Consider the following 25452-nt stretch of genomic DNA (forward strand, 5'->3'; position numbering starts at 1 on the left):
CTTCGCCATACATATGCAGGTGTAACGTAGTTCAAATTCGTCTGATGCGGTTTGTCTATTTGTCTTCTTCATTTTTAGCCATGGAGTTGTCAGTTTATTTTAGATTTATGAGTTCGACTGTCCCTTTGGTATTTTTCGTCCTTCTTTTAGACAGATTTTTGGTTATCAGCATTGTGTATTATTTTCATAACATTTGATGGATGCAAATAAAAGGAAGAGAACGGAAACGGAAAAACGGAACGATTATAGTCACATAACCCAATTTCGTATTTGATCCGTTTCGATTTCATGGTGTATTCAGGCTGACGAATTAAAGGTTAAAAACTGTTACAAATTGTTCTATTTTGGTTATGACCACCCCCGCTAAAACACAAATAGACTTCAGAAGATATTAGTATTTTTACTTTCTGCTTATAACTCCTTTGGAATGCGATAAACTGAAATAATGTTATCACTAGATATATCATTTAAATACTGTCAGCTTTAAGTTATCACATATTAATTCTTTGAATTAAAAAGAATTATCGTCCTGAGTTTTTAAGCTCATAGCTGATAACATACCTTGATTTGGAAACTAAGTCAATACAAGAATTATGTCGTCAAAAAATGGGAAATGATTTCTGTACAAAAAAAATGAAAGTCTGTCGTCAGTAGCAGCATCGAGACGCTGTAAGTTTATTGGGCTTTAAACGGGCTATTTTCCCTGTTATGTCTGTTTTGTTTGTGCATCATTATGAATATAACGGAAATTAATGCGTCTGTCATACACGTGAGAGGTTTAGCGCTATAAAACCAGGTTAAATCCACCATTTTCTACATTTGAAAATGCCTATACCAAGTCAGCAATATGACAGTTGTTGTCCATTCGTTTGATGTGTTTTATCAATTGATTTTGGCATTTGGTTAGGGACTTTCCGTTTTGAACTTTCCTCAGAGATCAGTGTTTTTCTGATTTTCCTTTATATTGTTTATCATATTCATTTCTTTATCAAACTGGACCAAAGGTTGCAAAAACAGTCGTTCAGTTGCAAGTGTCGATCAAATATATGAAGAAAACCTTTAACTAATCAATGCCCAGTTGATAACTTAGAATTTGTTGGTAAACAATTCATTAATGCCTCAGCTTCAATGTTATATTCGCCTTTGTTACGTGTTGTCCCGTTATTCAACCCCTCCCTCTTCCCCAAACACAGGATGCTTAACCGGTTTAGACACATTTTGTTTGTAAATTTCTTTTTTAAATTTTCTGCAAAAACAAAGACCTACAGATCAGGTGATTTAATTTCACATCAGCAGACCCTAATGTTAGAGTTTTAACTTCTTTTGCTAAATCAAAGCCTACCAAATAAAAAAAGGTAAAATATTTTTCAGTGAAATTTGAAAAGTCAATTATTTAAATCAAAAGTGTAAATTCTTAATCTCTGGCAAACAGTTTGACACTTGCCAATAGGGAAACTCAAAACGGTCTCTAAAGATTAGTTTTGTCATGATAGACAAGATTTTTTATAAATGAACAAAAAGCGAAGTATGAAATGAAATACAGGAATGATCCATACTGATTATATGCCAACTTTTCTTATTGAAGTATCAGTATTTGTTTTTACCATGCGTTCCAAAGCTGATCATCAAGGCTATTCCGTCCAGTGAATTTTGTAATTTTGATTTAAGAATTGTCAATATATCATTAAAAATAATATATTTCACTCATTGTGTCAACATACATGAATAAAACTAAACAATAGACTTAATACTCAACATTATTTTGTCGTTCCTAAATTAAACAATACAATATACGTCAATTTCATTTGCCGATAATGTTTGATGTCATACTTCTTTTGTGCTACAAAAGCATTATTTTCATGTGATCAAAATTATATAAACACTCTTTTTTTAAAGTTTATTTTTGATTCAGAATTATTTATATATTATATACGCATGTACATCACATGTTGGTATCAATCGGTTCCTGCATGCTATACAAAGGCTGGAACATATACAAACACTTAAAAAAAGGCTAATAACGTTTCAACATTTTATTGAGTTTTATGCGATATGATTTGTTATACCAATAAATATCGCTAGCGCTTTGGCTGTGAAAACCCATGTTCGACCTTGTACACTTCTATTTATTTTCATTTACGGGAAAGATAACACAAAACCTGCAACATATATGAATTTTATATATAATTCAGGTCATTCAATGAAAATGGTATCAGAACACCAATTCACAAAAGTATTTTGATGTTGAGGCTTACTAAAACTACTTTTTAAATAAAAAAAAAATATTTAGATCATTTTGAGCCGAAATAACTAGTAGATAAACTTGCATCACAATTTATATAAAGGGTTTTCTTATCAATATTGGAATGAAGATTTGCATTTGCCCAGCATGTTTTTAACACGTATAAGAAGTATGGAACTTCCCGAACACAAAATTTTCCCTGAAAGACTTCAAACATTTGTTGATTTAGTCGTTAATCAAAATACATGTGGTTTCATGCAGTTGAATTTTAGACAAGATATATCATGTTAAGGAGGGGCTCGCGAAATTTAACATTCTCTCGACTGGTATTTTTCGAAAAAAGCCCTCAAGAACATGCTATATCTGTTTAATTACACCGAATGGTTATGTTCAAAAACGCATTGATGATCGCGAAGTTACAAGCGTCCAGTCAGTTAGAGTATTTTTGGCAAATACCACGGCAGAGAGGGTAAAAAAGGCATATCCTTCTGGCAAATACCCCGGCGGCGTTAAAAAATGAACGATATTCTTTTGATAACAGTAAATTGGTGAAATATACACTGGCTATCAACCAATCAAAATCCAAGATTCTTACATAAGGTGTAATTATAAAAAAATATTTAGGTGACACAAAGATAGCTGTGAAAATTGACAAATTGGTTTTAAATTGGTGACCTGACGACTTGAACATTTCTTGCTTTTTCGTATCTCTGGATGGTTTGTATGATTACAGAAAGAGATTCCGAAATGCTTATTCTACTCATAAAATAACCGTAGACCAGAAGTGTTCTTGGTCAATGTCCACTGTCAGCTGGATCGTTGAATCCACTGCAAATGTAGAAAAAACAAGGAACAGTATTCTTAAATATTTTTTAACCTTACATTTATATATACAAACAAAACCATTTTTAATTTTTAGGCAATTAGGCAAATAAATGATAAATTCAATACGCACGAAACGCATAATATTAAATCGAAAGATTAATAGTAGATTTTAGGTAATTAAAATAAGTCAAAATCCGGTCGAATCCAGTTAAATACTATTATTTTAGAACTCAAAGTGCAAACATCTTCCCCTCACCTCAAATTATTCATTGTGCCTGCTGCATGTAATCAAATCCAACAAGTATGTAAAGGAATAACAAAATTAATGTTAAATCTGTTTATCGGGCAAAAATTTCTATATGCAACATTTCACGAGCAGCTTTGTGGTAGTTAGTGATACTGAAAAATATTAACAAGAAACACAATAACAATGATTTTACAACATATAGACCAGTTACCAACACCAGATACAGAGTTGTCTTTTTGCCACATTTCCCATTTCCATTCTCAACGTTATACAATGTTGCGGTATTTAAACAAATTAACATGTATTCAAATCCACCCCATTCCCATTTGTAAAATAAAATGTTAAAGTAAAACAAACAATACACCATCACAGCTCATCTACAAACAGAGTGAACACCCTCTTTGGAAAGAAAATCAAATAAGACATTTTATTTGGAAGGCAGGTGCTCGGATTTTTAAAGATTTTAAATTTGATTAGCATTGTTTAATGTATATGTGTATGCAGATTAGAAATCTAACGAGGAACATTACTTAAACTGTCTAGTGCAGATGTAGTCATAAAAAAGTATGAGTAACGTGGGGCAGCAGACATCCTGTAAAATCATCTATCTAAAATTCTATTATTTCATTTTGCAGTATTGAGAATTAAGAATACCCTAATATCTCACAACGCTTTCTGACTTTCATAATGATTGGTCGTTTGCACCAGACCAAACAAAAACAAAAATAAGCCAATAATTCCTAAAAGTATAATTCCCATGACTGTTAATAATTTCTGATAAAGATGGAATAATAGATAGTTATGTTTTCAATTGTGTCCGGTGAAAACAACGTATTTTACAGCTAAGCTGGCGACTTTATTGATTTACTGTGCGAATTTAATCATTTGATACGGTATTATTGAGTACTGTTTTACTTGAAAAACATGTGTTTTTATCGTATGCAATACTGATGAATAGTAAGATAGCGATTGGTGACTTAATTTGATTTCCTAAGTAGTGTCCATTAATTTTTTCTCTCAAATTAATCGCCTCCTTATTCGTGATAAGACTTTTTATAACATCATTTTGTATTTATTATTCTTAAAGGCAGTCCTGACCGAATTATACCGTTAGAAATGTTCAAGCCGAAACCTGAGGTTTAGATGTCTGATGTTGCTAGTTAATTAAAGTGTGTCATACCGGTTTTATATTCTTTATGAAATAATACATCCGACGAAAATGTAACATTTGAATAACTCCTTGTAGTTCGGTATTCTTTTTATACCTTATTTAATAAAAACATGTCAATGGACCTTTACTTTTGTTTTTAAATTTAACGGTCAATTTGCTTAGAATTATCTGATCATTATCACATACATAGAAAATTGTTGCCAAATTCAATGAGACCTAGACATAATGGTCCTAATTTATTATCTATTTTAGCCTACATAATGACGACGGGTGTAGTATTAACCTTAAACGTGTGAAGGTTCAAAACCCAATCAGAAAGTAGTACCAACGCACGAAAGCGTGCAGGAACGACATTTATTTTTGTTTAAAATATATATTTTTATGTAATAGCACTGATAACAAATAATAATCATAATAACAATCTAAAAAATCATATGCAACTTATTAACATCGACACATCTAAATTAATTGATCAATGAAAAATTAATTAAAAAAAAATCTAAAATTAAAATGATAATCTGATAAACTATACAATCTGTTACTGCTTCATCATTTCATCGAAATAAATCTTTTTATTAAAAAAGCCAGATACAATTTGTAATGATTCATCCTATTCTTATAGATAATCATATATAAGTAATTTCGATAAATTTTATACTAATGTGCAAATTATAGAATAGATATCATAATACCTTCCCACTCATATTATTTGTAAAGTAATAGGTAGACATAAAATTGCAAAAGTGACTTCTATAAAAAAATAAAAAAAAATAATGTGCAATATTGTCAATAACGTTTTCAGATTTAATTGAACTCTTTAGATTTAAAATTACTAGAGATGTAAATATCATCATATTGTCGAAACGGTATATAGATTTATTGTTGAAATATGATTCAACATGAAAAAAATGAATGGATTTTTATGTTTTACAAAGGGGAACTTCGCACCTCCATTCTGCAATAATATACTTTTTGAAAAGCTTAAGTACATTTGATTGTTTTAAATAGTACATTTATTTTTTGGTTTGTATACACATCAGCTGTACATGGAATAGAAAGCTTTTAATTTCTTCTTACGTTTCTATATGAAACTCACTCGAAAGTGCAGAAAAGTTATAATTGAAGAAGTTTTAAATTGTATCAGTAGTTTACTTAATTTAAGTTCTATTATAATACAGCTTGTGTTTAACAATTAAGTGAGTTTTTGACTTAACATCTCTTCTCACGTATTCATTGTTTCTTCACTCATCGTGATAATTAAGAAAAAAATGTAGCTCAGGTTGAGTAACACTCAACATGTAATATTCATTCATAAGTTACAACTAACTTAAAAGATTCGTTATTCCTGTAACAATTTGATGTTGATGGTAAACATGATTAAGTCTTTACTAATTTGTTGAAACTTTGTTTAATATACATACCTTAATGTGAATGTCATTTCCCAAAGAATTTGAAACGTAAACATTATAGTAGAGCTATGACATTTTTCATAGACTTTGATGACCAAGAAGACGGACAATGACATTTTCCAAAATGGCAATTCAATTGAAGATCAATACAGTTTTCATGAACATTGATGTTTAAAACTTTTGAAAGTGCAATAGTACGCCAAATGAAACTTCATACACGATTATATTTTCATTAAAATTTGGTGCTTTTGACATAGTTAGAGTGCAAAGACATTGTCTACATACACTGGTATGAAAGTGGATAACCATTTTTAATCGACAATGATTATTTTAACCAAATGAAACTGAAATTGCAGCAGGTACTTTAAACCCATTGGGAGTGCAATGTCATTTTAAACAAACATTGATGATATAAAAAAAATTGAAGTGCAATGCGAATTTGTACAGACATTGGAGTTCAAACATTATGAAAAAAAATATCGAACTCAAATTCAAAAGGAAGCAGTCCATAAAAATTGATAAAACCAAATGCTATCTGTTAACGGATCTAATAAAAAAAAAACTGCCACATATCTGACTTTTCTCCAAAGTGAAGTGACATTTTTCAAGCTATTCCTGTATCAAACTCTTCACCCTCTCAATTAAACCTCAGAAGATGTTGTTTCTTATTTTGTCTTTCCGGTGCTTTGAACAGCTTTTATTACGGTATACGTTTTGCTTGATGTTGAAGTTCGTACAGTAAATTAAGAATCCTTACATTTACGTCATTTGGACTATGTATTATAATTGCCAAATAAGCAGGCATACAACATTTCCTTGTTTTCATATTATTATTTGCATTAATGACAAAAATATCATTCTAAAGAGCAAGATATCAAGGGAATTTCTTTATATTAAGAATAACTGTGCAGATATTTTGATAAAATCGTTTAACTCAACAATCATTGTGTTGGTGCTTGCTTGAATCTCATATAATTGAGGAAAACAGACAATATATGGACCTTTAAAAAACATTGGAAAAGATCTGCTTCCAAATTCATTACGGAAGGTTTATCGTTATAAAGTCATAAATTTAATATCAATAGATATAGGAAGATGTGGTGTGAGTGCCAATGAGACAACTCTCCATCCAAGTAACAATTTAAAAAGTAAACCATTATAGGTTAAAGTACGGCCTTCAACACGGAGCCTTGGCTCACACTGAACAACAAGCTATAAAGGGCCCCAAAATTACTAGTGTAAAACCATTCAAACGGGAAGCTTGTTTTCGACTTTTTAGTTTGAGTGTGTTCCTCTGTACAATACCATATTTTATAGATTGCAGTTTTTTTATTGATTTTACCGGCCTTTTTATCGCTTCCTCCCACACAAACACTTTGGTTTTTCTAAACTTTGATGTCGTTCATTTGTCAGTTGTTCATTTTATTTTTGTATATATATATTGCACTTTGTTTCATCAACTATTCTATCATAGTCAATTATTTCAGTCACTTTTGTCCGATCAGAAATGTTTTACTCACGTTTAACAAATGTACTTTGTGAATACCTACATTGTTATTTCAATAAAATTTTCAACAAATCATTGGGAATTAATTGAGAAAACAAAACATACATGCTGAGCAATGCGTGCTTTGTCAGAAACAGGACACTTGAAGTATATAAATACACAGACTGTTTAAAAGGCAGGTCAGTAATTTTATTCTCAGCCACAAAGTACAATTTTACTCTAAACTTCTAAAGTGTTTTGTAAAACAAAGAACACAGACTGCGATATTTCAAAAAGTTGAGAATGTTAAGACTTACTAAATATAATTTGTATTAATTACTGAATATAAAATTGCATGGAATAGAATGTTAACAATTATTGAAACAAATAGATTTGGTATGATTGCCAATAAGTCAAATATCCCGTGCTAATTATGTAATTGTAAGCAAATATATGTAAAATCATGGCAAAACTATTAGGAATTTTTGGTCCTCAATAGTCTTCAACTTCGTACTTTATTTGGCCTTTTTAACTTTGTTTGATTCGAGCGTCACTGATGAGTCTTTTGTAGTTTGGTGTAAATATAAAACTTGAATCCTTGTATCGATGATATGTTTATTCAAAACAACTGGGTCGATGCCACTGCTGATGGAGATTTATTTCCTCGAGGGTATCACCAGCCCAGTAGTCAGCACTTCTGTGACTTGACTTATCATTTATATGTTCATAATTATAAATTAACTGTTAGAAAAACTTTGAAGTTTTTAAATACTAAGGCTTTTCTACCTCAGGAATAGATTACATTAACTAGTTTTGTTTTTATCATGCTTTTCTTGTATGCAATACACATGCACATGATTATTAAGGTTACGTTTTCAAGCAATGACTGCTTTTCTTGAAAATTCCAGGTTCTTCTAAACTGCTTCGCTGACTCCAACTTTTGTACCTTTCGGTCGAATCTCGTTGATGTCAAACCCCATTTGCTTTTGCGTCTACTCCAAAAATTAGCATTTTAAAATCTTATAAAGTTGAATATAAATTGTTTGTTGTAATGAATAAAGGCAATTGTAGTATAGGGAAAACGGTACTATTTATTCTGCCATAGGCGACAATACTAACATTTTCTAAATTTACCAGTTTTTATAATAAAAACCTGGATAACACAGTTATGTGTGGTGTTAGTACTTTATTACTGTATTCTAAAAATTGAAGCCAAATAGTACCATGACCAATTTCCAACAAAGCTTTTTATGTTTTCCATGCCCACTGTCATTTTGCACAAAATTTATGAAATTTTGGAAGCCTTTTCGATTAAACTCTAGAAAATATTTCAATAGGTTTTAAAATTTATATTGTAAACTTACACACTGCAGTGATTCATAGATAAATAAAAAAAATATATTGTATCGCTACATCCAATCACAGCGCTTCTAAATTGACTTCCTTCACCTGTCTTGGGTACACAAAAGGCCAATCTAATGCTGGAAATATGTAATACTACCGTTTTCCCTATACCGCTGTTCAAAATTCATCAATCGACAGAGAAAAAACAAATCCGGGTGACAAACTGAGTGAAACGTATCAAATGTATGGGAACAGAAACACAACAGCGAAATGTAACACACACACAAACGAACTATAATGTAACAATGGCCATTTACCTGACTTGGTACAGGGCATTTTATGAGAAAAATGGTGGGTTGAACCTGGTTTTGTGGCATCCCAAACCTCCCGCTTTAATGGCAGTGTTAATTATAACATTAAAATGACAAAATTACACGACAATAAATAAACACATCAATGGGAGAAAATATAGGACATAGAAACATACAAATAATCAAGAGGTAATAGGTTCAAAATTATTTGTATACGCCAGACGCACGCTTCGTCCACACAAAACTATGCTCCGATGTCAAATGTTTGAAAGCCATTACAACTAAATGTTGAAAATCGCCGAGAACCAAGAGTTCCAAAAATTTGTGAGGTCAGGGTTATCCGCTTGGGAAAAAACATCATTATTATCAAGAATAATACATGAAACCTGCATTTTGTGTGTCAATTTCACTTTCAAAATTTGATTGACAGTAATGATGTAAACAAATTGAATTAAAAACTACAATGTCATTAGCTGTATATAATTCTAAACGATATGCAGTTTTCTATTGATTTTTACAACCATTATTAATTGTTTGAATTGCATGTTAGTGGAAATTAGTTGATTCTCCCTACTTTAAAAACAATAGTGGAGGCAGCCATTGTAGGAGAGGTGAAATTTGTTTAAGGTTCGCTGAAACAAATGAAAGTTTTTAGATTGTTAAAACACAAAAGGAAAGGACAATTAAATAATTTCAAAAGATTTAAAGCAATTTTGAGATCAAGATATCTTCTTTTTTGTGAGTACTTATATCAAAATTACCGTCGGCAATGGTCTTTGATGGTACAAATGCACAATAGTACTTGTAGTATGTCCTGTGAGAAAATATCGTCATAACTAGAGTAAATATACAGAATTTAAATGAGGATCTCAATGTCATAAGGTTGAACATTTTAATTAATATCAAGGTGACTTTTATTGATACAAATTGAAAAATCATCCTTTCATTTTTGTTATTACAATAGTCCAGGAAATATAGTAGCATGCCTTCCTAAATTCGCTGTTTCAGGATCTGATGAACTGTGGAAAATCAAAACCCCTTTATTACAAACTCGTTAGACAACAAGATAAGTAACATTTACTACAGCAAATGTCCAGTAGTTGAATGTTTGGTCCAGTTCAGCCTAACTCAGTAATTTCATTTCCTTGCAATAGCAAAAATCCTTTTCCAATATGAAAGTAACTTTTCATTTATGTAGCACATGTAAACACGTGGTGTGTTGCCTAACTTTGACGGTAACCAGTGTACATTTATGACTGTTGAACAGCGGTATACTACTATTGCCTCTCTTTATACAACTGAATTACAGATTTAAATTCAAATATAATTGTGTTTGACGTGGTTTATCGAGCTTTTACAAATAAAACGAAAGAAAAATAGTTATAACTTGAAAGTAAGTGGTCAGTAAAAATGTGTTTAGAACATCTGCATTCAATTTTTTAAGAAACATTGCGAAACACTGTACTTACAACACGGACTATTTTAATGTCTGTCTTAGTTGACGAGTTTTTGGTAATATTGATAATATACTGTTGTCTCTTATTTACCTTATTGATTCAAATTCTCAAGGTTACAGAGTACTTGAAACACAATATCATATAATACAACAACGGCTTCAATTGGGAAACGACATGTTTCTCTGTTCGTAAAAAGAATTTTGAAATATGTTTTGTAAAATCGTCAGGATAAAACAACAAACATATTTATGTGCGTTCACAGTCGATTACTCCAATTGATGTCTTTCCAACATGCTTTACCAAGATTTACAAGAAAATTTTGTTTATTTAAGACTCAACAAAATCTCATTTTACATTATGTTCAACCGCACATGGAGAAAGCGTTAATTTCTTATAGAATTTGATTAAATACCTAACTGTTTTTTCGTACCGTTGATTTCCAATACATGTTTCCTTATCAGTCTCAATTCTTATTTAGTTTTACGTTGAATTAAACGAAGTGTATTTCAACGTTAACAAATGTGTCGTTATTAGTGTGTTTTTTTTTATTTATATCAAAACGAAATAAAATTACGCGAATGTTTCTTATAATTACGTTTTAATGTTTGTGAAAATTTCATATTAGACCAAAAAAAACAAACCCCGAACTTATACAACTGAATATCCACACCATTTTTAATAGAACACCCATTTACGTCATGTAATTAACTGATATGTGAGATTTAATACCCTTGGAACTTAATGAAAAATTATCATTGTATTTTATCACCTTGATCGCACTGATATATATATATATTATTAATATTAAAAAGTCCTCTATTTGAACCCAAAATCATCTTGCACATGACACAGTGTAGATTAATTTATTGAACACTTTAAAAATTGTGTGTATTTGTTTCATTAAAAGTCTGATTACGTCATGATATTAATCTTCTGAAAACATTGTCTGAAATTCCATTGATAAAAAAATAAAAATAACCACTTTCACTTATTTCCAGTCTTTCATAAGCTGAAACAAAACGTAAAACAAAAACAAGTAAATATTAATATCGATATTTGAATTAAAACCAATAGCACTTTTACTTTGGAAATTTAAATGGATGGTTAATACTTGTATTGTTCTCAAATCAATTGACAACTCACTGAAAAGCGTTTCTTTTTACGGTAATTTGTTAAAAAATTGACAACCATATATTATTACTAAATGTTGACAAAGTATCAACACAATTTGAATTATATTTGCAGATCTACGTATGTGGTATAAGTAGAGGTCATTAATAGTGGAGATGAATCAAATGGTAGATGGTAAAAAATGAAGACTTTTTCAATAATTATTGGGATTAGTATTTTAAGTGTTTTGTGCAACACGAATCTGACAAATGCGGAGAAGGAGCAAACGGATTTATTAAAAGAATATTCAAAAGTTACAAATGTAAGAGAAATAAATGATAATTTTACAACTGATGATTTGACGATTAACCGGAGTTTAACAACAGTGGAGAAGGACAAATTGAAGATTTCGTTTTTGTCCTCAGTTTCAATAGGGCAAGGGATGGGTAAATTTTATGCTGGTGCGTACTACAGAGCCATAGAAGATATTAGGAGGAATTCAAGCATTCTTCCAAATTATACAATAGAGACTCATTTCCAAGACACTGCTAATAATTATTTGAAAGCTCTAAATGATATGACACATCTCTATGTAAAGGGGACTACTGGTTTCATTGGACCGGAGGGCATCTGTTCTCATGCAGCAATAATGGCGGCATCATGGAATCTACCTATGCTTGGTTACGTAAGTAAACCTTTTTTTTATATACATAATGTAAGATAGATATGAAAAACACATCATTTATGATACGTAGTATAACTAAAACTAAATGTCTAATACATTTACAATTTACTATGTTTTTACCGATTTTTGAAAATATAGAATCAAATTTAATTTCTTTCAATTACCCTTCATTTTGGCAGGGATTGTATCGTGGACCATTTAGAACCTATAATGGTAGGAGTGAACAGCTGAGACACCCTGTATCTTGCAATATTCGTATATTCAGGATATTTTTTGCCATAAGATTCAGCTGATTTAATCAGCAACCTTGTCCCATCTTCCCTCAAAAATGTGTATCAAGCTTGAGGAAGAAGAAAAGATACGTTATTTTTTCCCCAAATCCAAATATGATTTTAGTATCAATAAAAATCTACTTTTAAGTTGTCCAGTGATAATGAAAATGTCACTTGACCGAAAAAAAACTTTTAAATCTGTTTCCTTGAATGATATAATAATAGAACATAATGATTGTTTAAACTTCCTCATAGCGATACAAAGGATAAAGTGTATGTATTTATAATTTTATAAAACATTACATTATTATCTTTGGAAAGCACAAAGTCCGTTTACCTATTGCTCTTTTGTATATTTTTAAATGAAAGTACAAAATTCATTAGAGAGGCATAACAATATATATTTATTATATACTAGTATTAAAAACTGGTAAATCGTATTTATAAATCGTGCTGTATCAGCTATCCTTGATGATATCGATATCATTCACGGTGCTAAAGACTTTATTACACCCTTATTATGTATGACGTCAATTCATCCATGTCAATCACTGTTGCGAAGGCTTTATCACACCCCTAATCCGTATAACGTTATGCTACATAAACAAACATATAAGTAAGGTAATTAATAAAGTGTATATGATATCACTTTTTAAATATCACTATCGTATCAACCATCAACCATATAATCACTCGAGCAGAGCTTTTGTGATTATATTGGTGTCTTGGGTTGATACGGATGTGATATTGAAAAAAAACCTAATTATGTTCTTAGTATAAATGAATATTATATGTATGTGTGTAGGCACCAAGAGATTGATTAATTCTTTAGGCTGACATTGAGACATATTTACTGCTTCTAATGAGTGAATATTTCTACACAATTATGAAATTAAGTCGTCCTGTTAGATCGTCAAAATTTAAGTAAAATCAAAGCGGCTATTTTTTGTTTGATGAAGAATTATACATCAATTTAAGACTCATAGAATGGTATGACACCATTTTTATTCGAAATTGAGGCATTTTTGATATTTTGTAATTTTTGATAAAACATTTTGGCTCAAAACATTATCGAGTGTGACCTATCTAGCAACGTAGTAAATATAGATTTAAAATGCATAGTCTCAAAAAACTTCAATCGCGTACACTTCAAATCAAAAGTTTGGAGAGCAAAAAAATGATAATACAAAACAAAATGTGAAGAAGCAACAGGTGTTTAAGGAAAAAAGCACACATTCTCTGTTTAAGGTATGATATTCACCATATTTAATGAACAATAATCTGGAAACTATCCAAATAAGATTTGATTTAAATGTTTGATAATAAAGATAAGTGTCTCTTCTAATTGAACCTCTCCAGAAAATAAATGACTTCTTGGTCAGGTTTATGCTCATACGTTGTTGTGGAAATGGAATAAAATAGATAATGAATATTTTATCATACGTTCCTAACCAATAAAATATTTCTCGATTCTAGTTAGTTATCAAATGTACCAGGATTATAATTAAGTACGCCAGACGCGTGTTTCGTCTACATAAGACTCATCAGTGACGCTCATATAAAAATATTTATAAAGCTAAACAAGTATAAAGTTAAAGAGCATTGAAGATCCAAAATTGCCAAAAGTATTGCCAATTACGGCTAAGGTATTCTATGCCTAGGATAAGACAATTTTTAGTTTTTCGAAGAAATCAAAATTTTGTAAACAGGAATAAAATTGAGAATGAAAATGGGGAATGTGTCAAAGAGACAACAACCCGACCATATTAAAAACAACAGCAGATGCTCACCAACAGTCTTCTATGCAGCGAGAAATTCCCGCACCCGGAGGCGTCCTTCAGCTGGCCCCTAAACAAATACATACTAGTTCAGTGATAATGAACGCCATTCTTATTTCCAAATTGTACACAAGAAACTAAAATTAAAAAAATACAAGACTAACAAAGGCCAGAGGCTCCTGACTTGGGACAGGTGCAAAAATGCGACGGGGTTAAACATGTTTGTGAGATCTCAACCCTCCCCCTATACCTCTAGCCAATGTAGAAAAGTAAATGCATAACAATACGCACATTTAAAATTCAATTCAAGAGAAGTCCGAGTCTGATGTCAGAAGATGTAACCAAATTTATTTATTAAATTTGACATTAATTAAATTACCACATTTTTGATATTCATGTCAACACCGAAGTGTAGACTACTGGGCTGGTGATACCCGCGGGGATTAAGCGTCCACCAGCATATGGATGTAACGATTTATGACTTGTTATTTGACAGATCTAAATTCTATCATGTTTACTACTTCGTTATATGTTGTTTAATAGTTTTCTAAGATATTGAACCGAATCTACTTCGTAATGTTACTGTATTTTTCTTATATCATTCATTCTTGTATAGAAATGCATAGGGTTAAATGTTGACAATATTTATAAAAGATTGTTTCATTGGATCTGATTTATGAGAACCTTGATTTTATAACATATATTTCAAACAGGACTTGCTTTTTAAATAAAAAAAAATGTTTATTAGATTATGATATATCACATTAATGACATTGGCTCTGTATGTCCTTGATTTCATTCTTAGAAATGTTTGCGATGTTTCCAATATATATGAGTAGCATAAAAGCACTTAGTACTTTGTATTTACAATCACTTTTGCATAATCATTTTATGACATTGATCAGTGCTCAAAATCAAGAAATAATAGCACTTAATTTCTAAAGTGTACGCTGTCTTGCTGGTCAAGTTATCTAATCCTTATGAAAAAAAAAAAAATGAATGTCATATTAATTCCTCATTACTACTTGTTGTAACGACAATTTTGCCAATCTGTGGCCAATATTTGGTTACATGTTTAGGTCGCAGAAGTAAATTTGCATTTGAATAAGTAAAGGTTTTTTATATAATCAAATATTATATATATTCCCGTGCTTTCATTTCCTATCATGAGAGTTGCTGCTTACAAGGAGGCTATCAAACCAAGAATTCCAAATAGTGAAGTTGAAATCATACTTTCGTAAATTTTCACGGACGCCATCACAAGCGGGTTGGAATTGACTGTTATGGAATCACCGTTTTACAAAAGATATCGAATACTAGTATGTTGAGATATTCCTTACGTCGTTACTACAATGCCCTTCCCTTTCACGAATGTGACCTACGGAATAAGAATATTTACCGGATTTGTAATCACATAAGCAACACGACGGGTGCCACATGTGGAGCAGGATCTACTTACAATTCCGGAGCACCTGAGATCAACCCTAGTTTTTGGTGTGGTTTGTTTTGCTTATTCTCTAGTTTTCTTTGTTGTGTCATATGCATTAATGTTTGTCTGTTCGTCTTTTTTCATTTTTAGCCATGGCGTTGTCAGTTTATTTTCAATTTATGAGTTTGACTGTCCCTCTGGTAAATTCTTCCCCCTTTTAAGTAATGTAAAAATTGCATATGTTTGACAATATCTAGCAAATAGGAATGTTTTTCACGGTTTAATTAAAACTTGTTCAAGGAACACTGTGAATGCTTATCGTTCAAAATTAGAGACGTAATAAAGTCGGGCTGTAGAAGTATATTATAATGCATTTATTTTAAGGACTATAAATAATTGCTAATGACATATTGGTCATGTTATATTTTCCTTCTATTTAAAGTAAATATAATTACCAATCATTTGTAATTTGAAGTTTATGTAACCACTCTCTGTGTGTTAATATGTGTCAATTGCTTTCAAAATCAAAACAAACATATAATGTTAACGGCTGATATTCATTTAATCAACAATTCGTTCTAACATATAATGTATTACAACTCATTGAAAATGTATATGGATTTGCTTAAGACGTACTGCCACACACGCTCTTGCCAAAAAGCAAATAATAATCTTTATTTGATAAATATGTCCTGTAATTTGTGCATGTTCTCGGTTTTTTAGAAGGCAACACTAAAATACATACGGCAGGTTCCAAGTATGAAATTGATAGTATAAAAATGAAAATAATATGATTAAACAATTATCAACAGTCACTGGTAAAAATTCAATCATAAGATATCGTATGCATAAATGAAACATACGAAATAAACTCATCAAAGATACCAGGATAGTGCATCCTAGATCGAAATGTTTTCATTATCCGAGAGGAAAAATACTATGACAGCTTTCTCTTTTAAAATTTTTAAACCATCCGACAAATGTGGCCTTTGGTATTCGGTAAAGTATTCGGTACAAATTTTTGCATTGTATGAGTTTAAATGCTCTTTATCTTCGTATTTAGTTTGAAACTTTTAGTGGTTTAGATTCCAGTACCATAAATGAGACTTATTTATATATACGAAATAAGCCAATTACAATCAGATTGTAAGATTAACAATATCTAGAAATACCCTGAAAACTGAAATGCAACAGTATACTGAACTTACGTCAATACCATTAGTTTTCGCAATGTTTTAAATACGATATACATCTTGATTCTGGTTCCAGTAACATGAAACAAATTTACTGTGGTAACAGATTTTCTTTGTCTCTAAATCAAAACCCACAACAATCAACGAGATTATTTGGAGAGTTGTTTGCTCTCAGTATTATTTCATTGTCTTTGTTTTAATATATGAATTGTTCTATATATATATTGATTAATTGATGTCGCCAATTCCTTTATGTTATTGCCGATCGCTTCTTTTTGTCGCAAAATTTTAGTTTTATTTTATAATTATACATAAAACATAAACCCATTTCTGTTATTTATTTACAAATTATTTGTTTAATTTCAATCTGGATAGGTTTAATTTAAAAACATATCAGAATAATTGTTTATTCATAAATTCGGTATCGGTTTTTAACATTACCATAAACAGGAGGTTTAATTAGCCATAAAACCAGGTTCAACCCACCGTTTGTTTACAAAATGTCATGTAGAAAGTCGGGAATATAGCAGTTGCCTTCAAATAGACTATGTATGTTAGTGTTTGCTTTTGTTACAGTTCAGTCATTCTGTTATTCCGTTGTCTTTCCTAATGGAATTGTTGTGTTGCCATCGGCTTTAGTTTATTACCTGGATTAGATTTCACCTAACCTATAAATGATCATTACGCAGTGGTATACTACTGTAACATTTATTTATCGTATCGTCTTCGTTCACCTCTAACTGTTCTTCAATATTTAATGTACATGCAGTGAATAATCTTTTCTATTCTACAAGAAAAAAGTAAATTTATAAATGCATTAAGAATGGAATTATTGCAATATTTGACATGTTAACGTATGGAATTTATAAAATTTTATTGAAGCCATTTAACTTTGATGCAACTACAGTATGTCGTTTGTCTCATATAATCATCTGTTTTGGGTTTCCAATATAGAATAACTTGACAGACTACAATATACATGTCATATCTTATTCTTTTCCATTTAAAGTCTATTAGGACGTGACATTTTGCTAATAGATATTTTTTTTCTAAAGCTAACTGGCCTAACATAACTCCATAAAACGTTCACAAAACTATTACTAACTTCTTATAATTACAAAAATAAGCTATTAATGGACAATGAGACACAAACATCCGCTGCCAGTCCTAATTGAAAGATTTCGTATAAATTGGTTTTGTTGTCTTCAAGTTCTTAATAACGTCGTTTAACATTGTTTCAGTTAGATTGATGTTTATACCTCTGTTTGTTTTTCTAATGAATTTCTGTGACTTGATAATGTATAAATCAAATTATGAAATGGACTGGTGTGGAAATGTCTCCTAAACCATCATTTGATATTTGTAGAAGATTTGTAGTGTACAGCAAAACAAAATGTTGATTGGTAATTTTAATGAAAAATACAAACAAAAACCAATGAAACTAATAAGAATCTTTTGGAATCGCGCTGTAATATTTATATTGATGCTGGTTTAAAGTGCGCTTTTTACATATTATGTGTAGTCATTTCAACAGATTGTCTACACATACTTTGATTTATACACAAGAGCACACTATATGTGTGAAAAGTGTTCCAAACTGGTGTTACCAAATCATAGGATTGGGCTTAACAAAACAACATTCAAACAATACATCAAAACATTTCAAAGCCAAAATCTCATTTCATTTTTGACCTTATAACACACATTGATTTATGATAATATGGAAAAAATCATGTCATAACATTTTAACATATTTTTTTCAATTATAATTCAACAGTTAAACTTTTGATGAATAGCATTGAATATAAGTAAATTATCAATAAATAAATATGATAGAATGCTGAGATACTTCGTAATACATGTTTTTATCTACATTATCATATAACCAATTAAACAAGGTCGTTTTTATACAGTCATTACTACAAATCATCAAATCAAAAGTAAAATTTAAATCTACAGAAATGTAATGGAAAAATAATTGACCGATAGGAAAAACGCCTATTTTTTGGTATCAAACCTATTTCAAATTGACAAAATCGTAAAAAAGTTAAAAAGTTTTGTTTCTTGGTGTCTCAGATTTTTAAAAGTCCATTTAGGTGGGTTCTCGGTCCTTTAAGGACATAACTATCTCTTTTGCTTTATAAAAACATCCAGTAGTCGGATCTTCATCATATTTATTGATTATATTGTGGGCTTAGCATAAGTTTAGCATTGAAACGATAGTAGACACCGTAATTTGGAGAAAGTATTTATGTTTCACAAGTATCAATTGAGTATATTTATCTCTAGGGCAGGTTTGAGTACGCTAGGGTTATTGATTTATGACCCAGGATTTTCTGACATCGGAAGTCGGAAGTACAACATTATATGCTGGCTAAATCAGTGCAATAAGCAGAATAAGAATAATTTCATTTATTTGATAAATCGATTGAAAACAGCGAAATGATATTTCATATTTATGAACACTTTATACAAATAAACAACAAAATTATTTTACCTCATTTAAAAAAAAAAACAAGTAAAACTAGTATCTCAATTGTTTGTAAAACAATTGAAAGGTCTTTCCTGTAAAAGTGATGTTTTCGTATTGTAATTTGTACGACCTTTCGTTTGATATAAGACAGCATACCTTCTGAAACTTTTCGCTTTTTACACTTAATGACCTCATCCGCCTACATTTTTGAGATCGGAATTATGATACATGGAACAGAGTAGATGAGCTTTCTTTTGATATGCGACAACACCATGTTCTAAAAAGTTTGATTTTTGCACTTAATAACCCTATCCAACTAATTTTTGGAGGTCGGGAATTTGATATATCAAATGTACACATCATGACCTTTCATTTGATATACAACAACCCTACCTTAAAAGAAAATTTATTTTTTGCACTCAATGACCCCATCCAACCAATTTTTTGGAGACGTCAATTTGAAATTTGAAATGTACGCTTTATGTTCTTTCATTTGATATGCAACAACCTTACCATCTGAGAAATTTGAATGTTTGCACTAAATGACCCCACCCGTCCCCCTGGGATGAAAAGGAGGTTTAAAATTTTCATTTTTAAGTAGAGTTTATTGAGACCTTCAATTTGATATATCAGATGACCCCATTTGACAAAGTGCAAATAATGATGCAATATCAACTATATAAATAGAAGTTATGAAACTTACAAAGTCAATGCAAAACTTGAAAATTTCAAATTGATTTTTTGGTGTTTTTTTCCATGGAATGTTTTTGGTATTTGGTCAAACATATAACTATGTCAACCTCTTCAATTTCTAAGACATTTTAAGTGGTAAACTCTTGATGATTCAGAAATACATGCCTCCGCTCGCAAAACTTCAAACTGCATTATCTCTAAAAGGACTATAGATATTTCAAATATGTTAAATGATAAACGATATACAGTTGAACAACAACATTATAGAAAAAGAATTGGGACAATTTCAAAGTTCATAAAGGTCACAATTTATCATCAAATATATGATGCAATACTAAACTTAAGAACCGGAAGTCGTAGAAACATGGGACTAGCACCATTCAACTCAGGACCACTTAACCTTTCAACTATCACAAGGTCAAGGTCATAGTATACTGTGAAGGTCAAGGTGAAATTTCATCATGACCTGACATTGACCTCAAATTGAAGGTCTCGAACTACTGATCATCTTTGCAGTTTATAGTAGGTTGATATCTGTTACCTTTAAAAAGATATTCACACAATACTATACTTTTAAGAATCATCCCGTTGTAACTTTTGAACAGACGGTCGGACATTTTTGGGCTTATTGTATAAAATGTAGAGCTTGTCGAGAAGAACATTTCATACGCTGTATGTATGCAGCAAAGTCTTATCGTTTTCCTAATATGTAAGCTTGAAATTGCAGCGTAATTTTTGTTTGCACTCGGTGACCTTTGACCTTGGGTGCATATTAAAGGTCATATGAATTTAAGATTATTGGTGAAGGTTACAAGTCTCTATGACTTCCGGTTCTCGAATATAAATTTTTGAAAATATATTTTTAATTTCTAAAGGGAAATAACTCCTTATAAGGGTTAATAACAAATAAATTGTTTATGTTTATAAACATTGCCATCTGTTCTAATACATGCTGTCATTTTCAATTAAATTCTATCTCTAATACTTTTTGAAAAAAATGCAAATAAAAGAAATTGATTCAAGGGGATATAACTCTCAAAGTAGATGATGAAATCCTATGCAGCCTCATATGGTAATACATTATGATGAGATCTACCTTTTGTCCAAATAAAGTCGTGATATCTTTTAACACATTTTGGGGGGACCATGTTGAAAAAAATCAACAAAAGGGAGATAACTTCTTAAGGGGAAGGTGAAATCCTACAAAAGTTCATCTGGTAAAAGTTCATGTTGAGGTCTATTGATGGTTTAATTTTGGTATTGATAACTCCAATAGAAGCGGTAGGAGGGCGAGCCAAACAAATGCTGGAAGAAAAAAAAGAAAAAAAAACATTAGAAAAACAATAAGGTCTTTCCTCACGGAGAGGAAAGACCTTAATTAAAGTTCCAGAGAATGACGGTAACCGAAAAGAAATAGGGAAACTAATTTCTTTCGCGTATACAAAATGCACAACATTGATAAAATTTGACTATCTTTACTAGGGATGTTGTTTTATATAACTTACAATTCTTATTTACATTCGATATGGATAGATATTCGTATCCACATGTACTAATCATTATCAACTCGAATAAACCGGACAGAAGTCAAATAAGATAGAGGATTTTGAGATTTTGACACGTGTGTTTGTTTACCCTTACTTTACGGTTTAAATGGACCAGTTATTATGAAAATATTTTTAAGGTTAACTGGCTACAAATATTATTGTTTACTTGGACAACAAATATATATGAGAGTGTTTAAAGAATAATAGCAAAACTATTTGTTTAACTCAATATACGACCACTTCTTTTATTAATTTTGACAATTATCCGGTGTTAGGGAAGTGGTCATAACACATGTGTTTCATTGACGAAAATCATTAAAGTTTAGTGATTAAACAGTACCAACGTCCAGAGTAAATCTATCGTACTTTAAAACTAAATCGTTCCTCAGGGAATTAATAATAAATGTGTTTGGTTTTCAGTGCAAGGTCTCCTGTTCTCGGCATGTTAGAAGTACAATCCTTAAGATTTACATTGGCATGTATCTATATGTTAAAACTGTTAAACAATTGTTTAGTTTGATTTCAACGATTCAAAATAGCTCATGCATCAAATATAAAAAAAATATGTATTTGCACTTTGAGTGTTGTTTGAAAAAAAAACAATCGACCTCTCAGCCCCTTTTCCGATAGTACGATTGTAAGGGTAGTTTAATTTTTTTTCGATAGTACGATTGTAAGGGTAGTAGATTTTTTGTGTTATTAAAATTGCTGTTACAAAATATTAGAAATTATAATAAATTAAGGAATGTATCTCCCTCATGCAAAAAAGCTCTGATTCCTTTCACGGATTTGGCTATACTTTTTGGACCTTTTGATTTATAGCTCTTCATCTTTGATATAAGCTTTGAATTTCAAATATGTTGGCCACGAGCATCACTGAAGAGACATGTATTGTCCAAATGTGCATCTGGTGCAAGAAAATTGGTACCGTTAATTTTAATAATTTAATGATTCCCCCTGTAAATTGAAACATAAAGTCCAATGATACTGCTAGGTATAAAAAATATCTGTTTGCACATTCCCTGTTCAATTTTGTTTTTTTTTTAATAGAGGAAAATACAAGAATAGGAAGAACATGCAATAGCGTATAGACAGTGGCCCAATGCGTTAAGGGTATTATGGCAGCGTCATCCAATGTATTGTCACACATTATAATAAAAACATGAAACACGTCGATAAATATTTGGCTAGTTTTTAAAAAAAAAACCCGTATACCACAGATGCATTCAATAGAATTTTAATGATTCATGAAAAGAATAATTATCAGTTTATATGTCATGCATGAAGTTAGGATAATTTTATGTTGTTATAATGGGTTTATAATGAAAATGTAGATGAACCTTTAGGTTCGCAATTAAAGGAAATCTATCAACGCCTTCTTGACACCGACTAGTGATTATTTCATAACTTATATAAAATTGTAATACAAAAATGACACAAGCCACTGAGCTGCCTTGACATAATTTCTGAAAATACTCTTTTTTGACCAAATAAATTGTAAATAACCGTATTTAATCATTTTAATTGAAGATGCTATTTATAGACAAATTCTATGCTTTTATTCATTTTTGACAAATTGTTGAGTTTACAATTGTAAGTAGTTATATGAAAAGTAAATAGAACTAGAATAATGAGAGAAATAGTTCAAACTAATTGTTCATTTACTCTCAAACATACATAAAACCTTTCCTAATGGTCTTCAAATATTTATATTTCATATTTAAAATGGCTATTATACAAATGTATCTTTAAACCTTTGAATGTACAATTTTAGTTTGACACCTTGATGTTCAGGTAATTAGTAAAAACACTTGAACGTCCAGATGTATTTCCATAAAAGTGGCTTTAAAGAATTAAGCAACCATATATGTACACCGTTGATTTCACCTAAAGTTGGTTTATAGGCAAATGGTAAAAATGTTATAATACGCACAATGCATATATATTGATAATTCTTATCAATCGTTTAACGTTCCTCATTCATGTGGTCTGATTCGACCAGTTCTTGACAGAAACAAAACTGAGGATTTTGTCTTTCTCTTAAGGGTAGAAATGTGTCTTAATGTTAGAAATTAAATACTAGTACACGTTTAATTAGTGACAGATCACTCTTAAGTAGTTAATCCTCTATATAAGTGACACGTGGTTCCTTCTTTTCCGTCGTCCGTACATGCAGTTGACATATAACTTTTAAGTTATCAACGGACAACCATATGTACAATCGACTGATAGATGTTTAGTCGTATTACCGTTTGTGCATGCGACGGATCACTTCTTAGTTGTCCACAACCAATAGATATGGCAGGTATCTCTTTATGGTAAAACTAGAGGCTCTAAAGAGCCTGTGTCGCTCACCTTGGTCTATGTGCATATTAAACAAAGGACACAAATGGATTCATGACAAAATTGTATTTTGGTGATGGTGATGTGTTTGAAGTTCTTACTTTACTGAACGATTTTGCTTCTTACAATTATATCTATCATGAACTTTGCCCATTAGTAACAGAGAACTATATTTGGTAAAAATTTACATAAATTTACCAAATTAATGAAAATTGTTAAAAATTGACTATAAAGGGCAATAACTCCTTAAGGGGTCAATTGACCATTTTGGTCATGTTGACTTATTTGTAGATCTTACTTTGCTGAACATTATTGCTGTTTACAGTTTATCGCTATCTATAATAGTATTCAAGATAACCAAAAACGGCAAAATTTCTTAAAAAATTACCAATTGGAGGGCAGCAACCCAACAACCAGTTGTCCAATTCATCTGAAAAATTCAGGGCAGATAGATATTGACTTGATTAACAATTTAACTTCTTTGTCAGATTTGCTCTAGATGCTTTGGTTTCATAGTTATAAGCAAAAAACTGCATTTTACCCCTATGTTCTATTTTTAGCCGTGGCGGCCATCTTGGTTGAATGGCCAGGTCATCGGACACATTTTTCAAACTAGATACCCCAAAGATGATTGTGGCCTAGTAGTTTCAGTGGAGATTTTGTAAAAGATTACTTAGATTTATGAAAAATGGTTAAAGATTGACTATAAAGGGCAATAACTCCTAAAGGGGTCAACTGACCATTTTGGTCATGGTGACTTATTTGTAGATCATACTTTGCTGAACATTATTGCTGTTTACAATTTATCTCTATCTATAATAATATTCAAGATAATAACCAAAAACAGCAAAATTTCTTCAAAATTACCAATTCAGGGGCAGCAACCCAACAACCGATTGACTGATTCATCTGAAAATTTTAGGGCAGATAGATCTTGACCTGATAAACATTTTTATCCCATGTCAGATTTCCTCAAAATGCTTTGGTTTTTGAGTTATAAGCCAAAAACTGCATTTTACCCCTATGTTCTATTTTTAGCCGTGGCGGCCATCTTGGTTGGTTGACCAGGTCACGCCACACATTTTTTAAACTACATACCCCAAAGATGATTGTGGCCAAGTTTGGATTAATTTGGCCAAGTAGTTTCAGAGGAGAAGATTTTTGTAAAAGATTACTTTAATTTAAGAAAAATGGTTAAAAATTGACTATAAAGGGCAATAACTCCTAAACGGGTCAACTGACCATTTTGGTCATGTTGACTTATTTGTAGATCTTACTTTGCTGAACATTATTGCTGTTTACAGTTTATCTCTATCTATAATAATATTCAAGATAATAACCAAAAACAGCAAAATTTCCTCAAAATTACCAATTCAGGTGCAGCAACCCAACAACCGATTGACCGATTCATCTGAAAATTTTAGAGCAGATGGATCT

General features: G+C 30.9%; 1 protein-coding gene across 2 annotated transcripts in view; it reads left to right on the plus strand.

The window, feature by feature from the left end:
- The window catches only part of LOC134725696 (guanylate cyclase 32E-like), a 74173-nt gene that overhangs the window by 11217 nt on the left and 37504 nt on the right, over positions 1-25452 (plus strand). For both annotated transcript variants that reach the window (XM_063589721.1, XM_063589722.1), the window contains exon 2: positions 11738-12287. In XM_063589721.1, the coding sequence (XP_063445791.1) occupies positions 11805-12287 (483 nt within the window). In that variant the 5' untranslated portion in view covers positions 11738-11804. The remainder of the gene's footprint in view (positions 1-11737; positions 12288-25452) is intronic.

This window comes from Mytilus trossulus, chromosome 7, assembly GCF_036588685.1.
Source record: "Mytilus trossulus isolate FHL-02 chromosome 7, PNRI_Mtr1.1.1.hap1, whole genome shotgun sequence".
NCBI lineage: Eukaryota > Metazoa > Mollusca > Bivalvia > Mytilida > Mytilidae > Mytilus > Mytilus trossulus.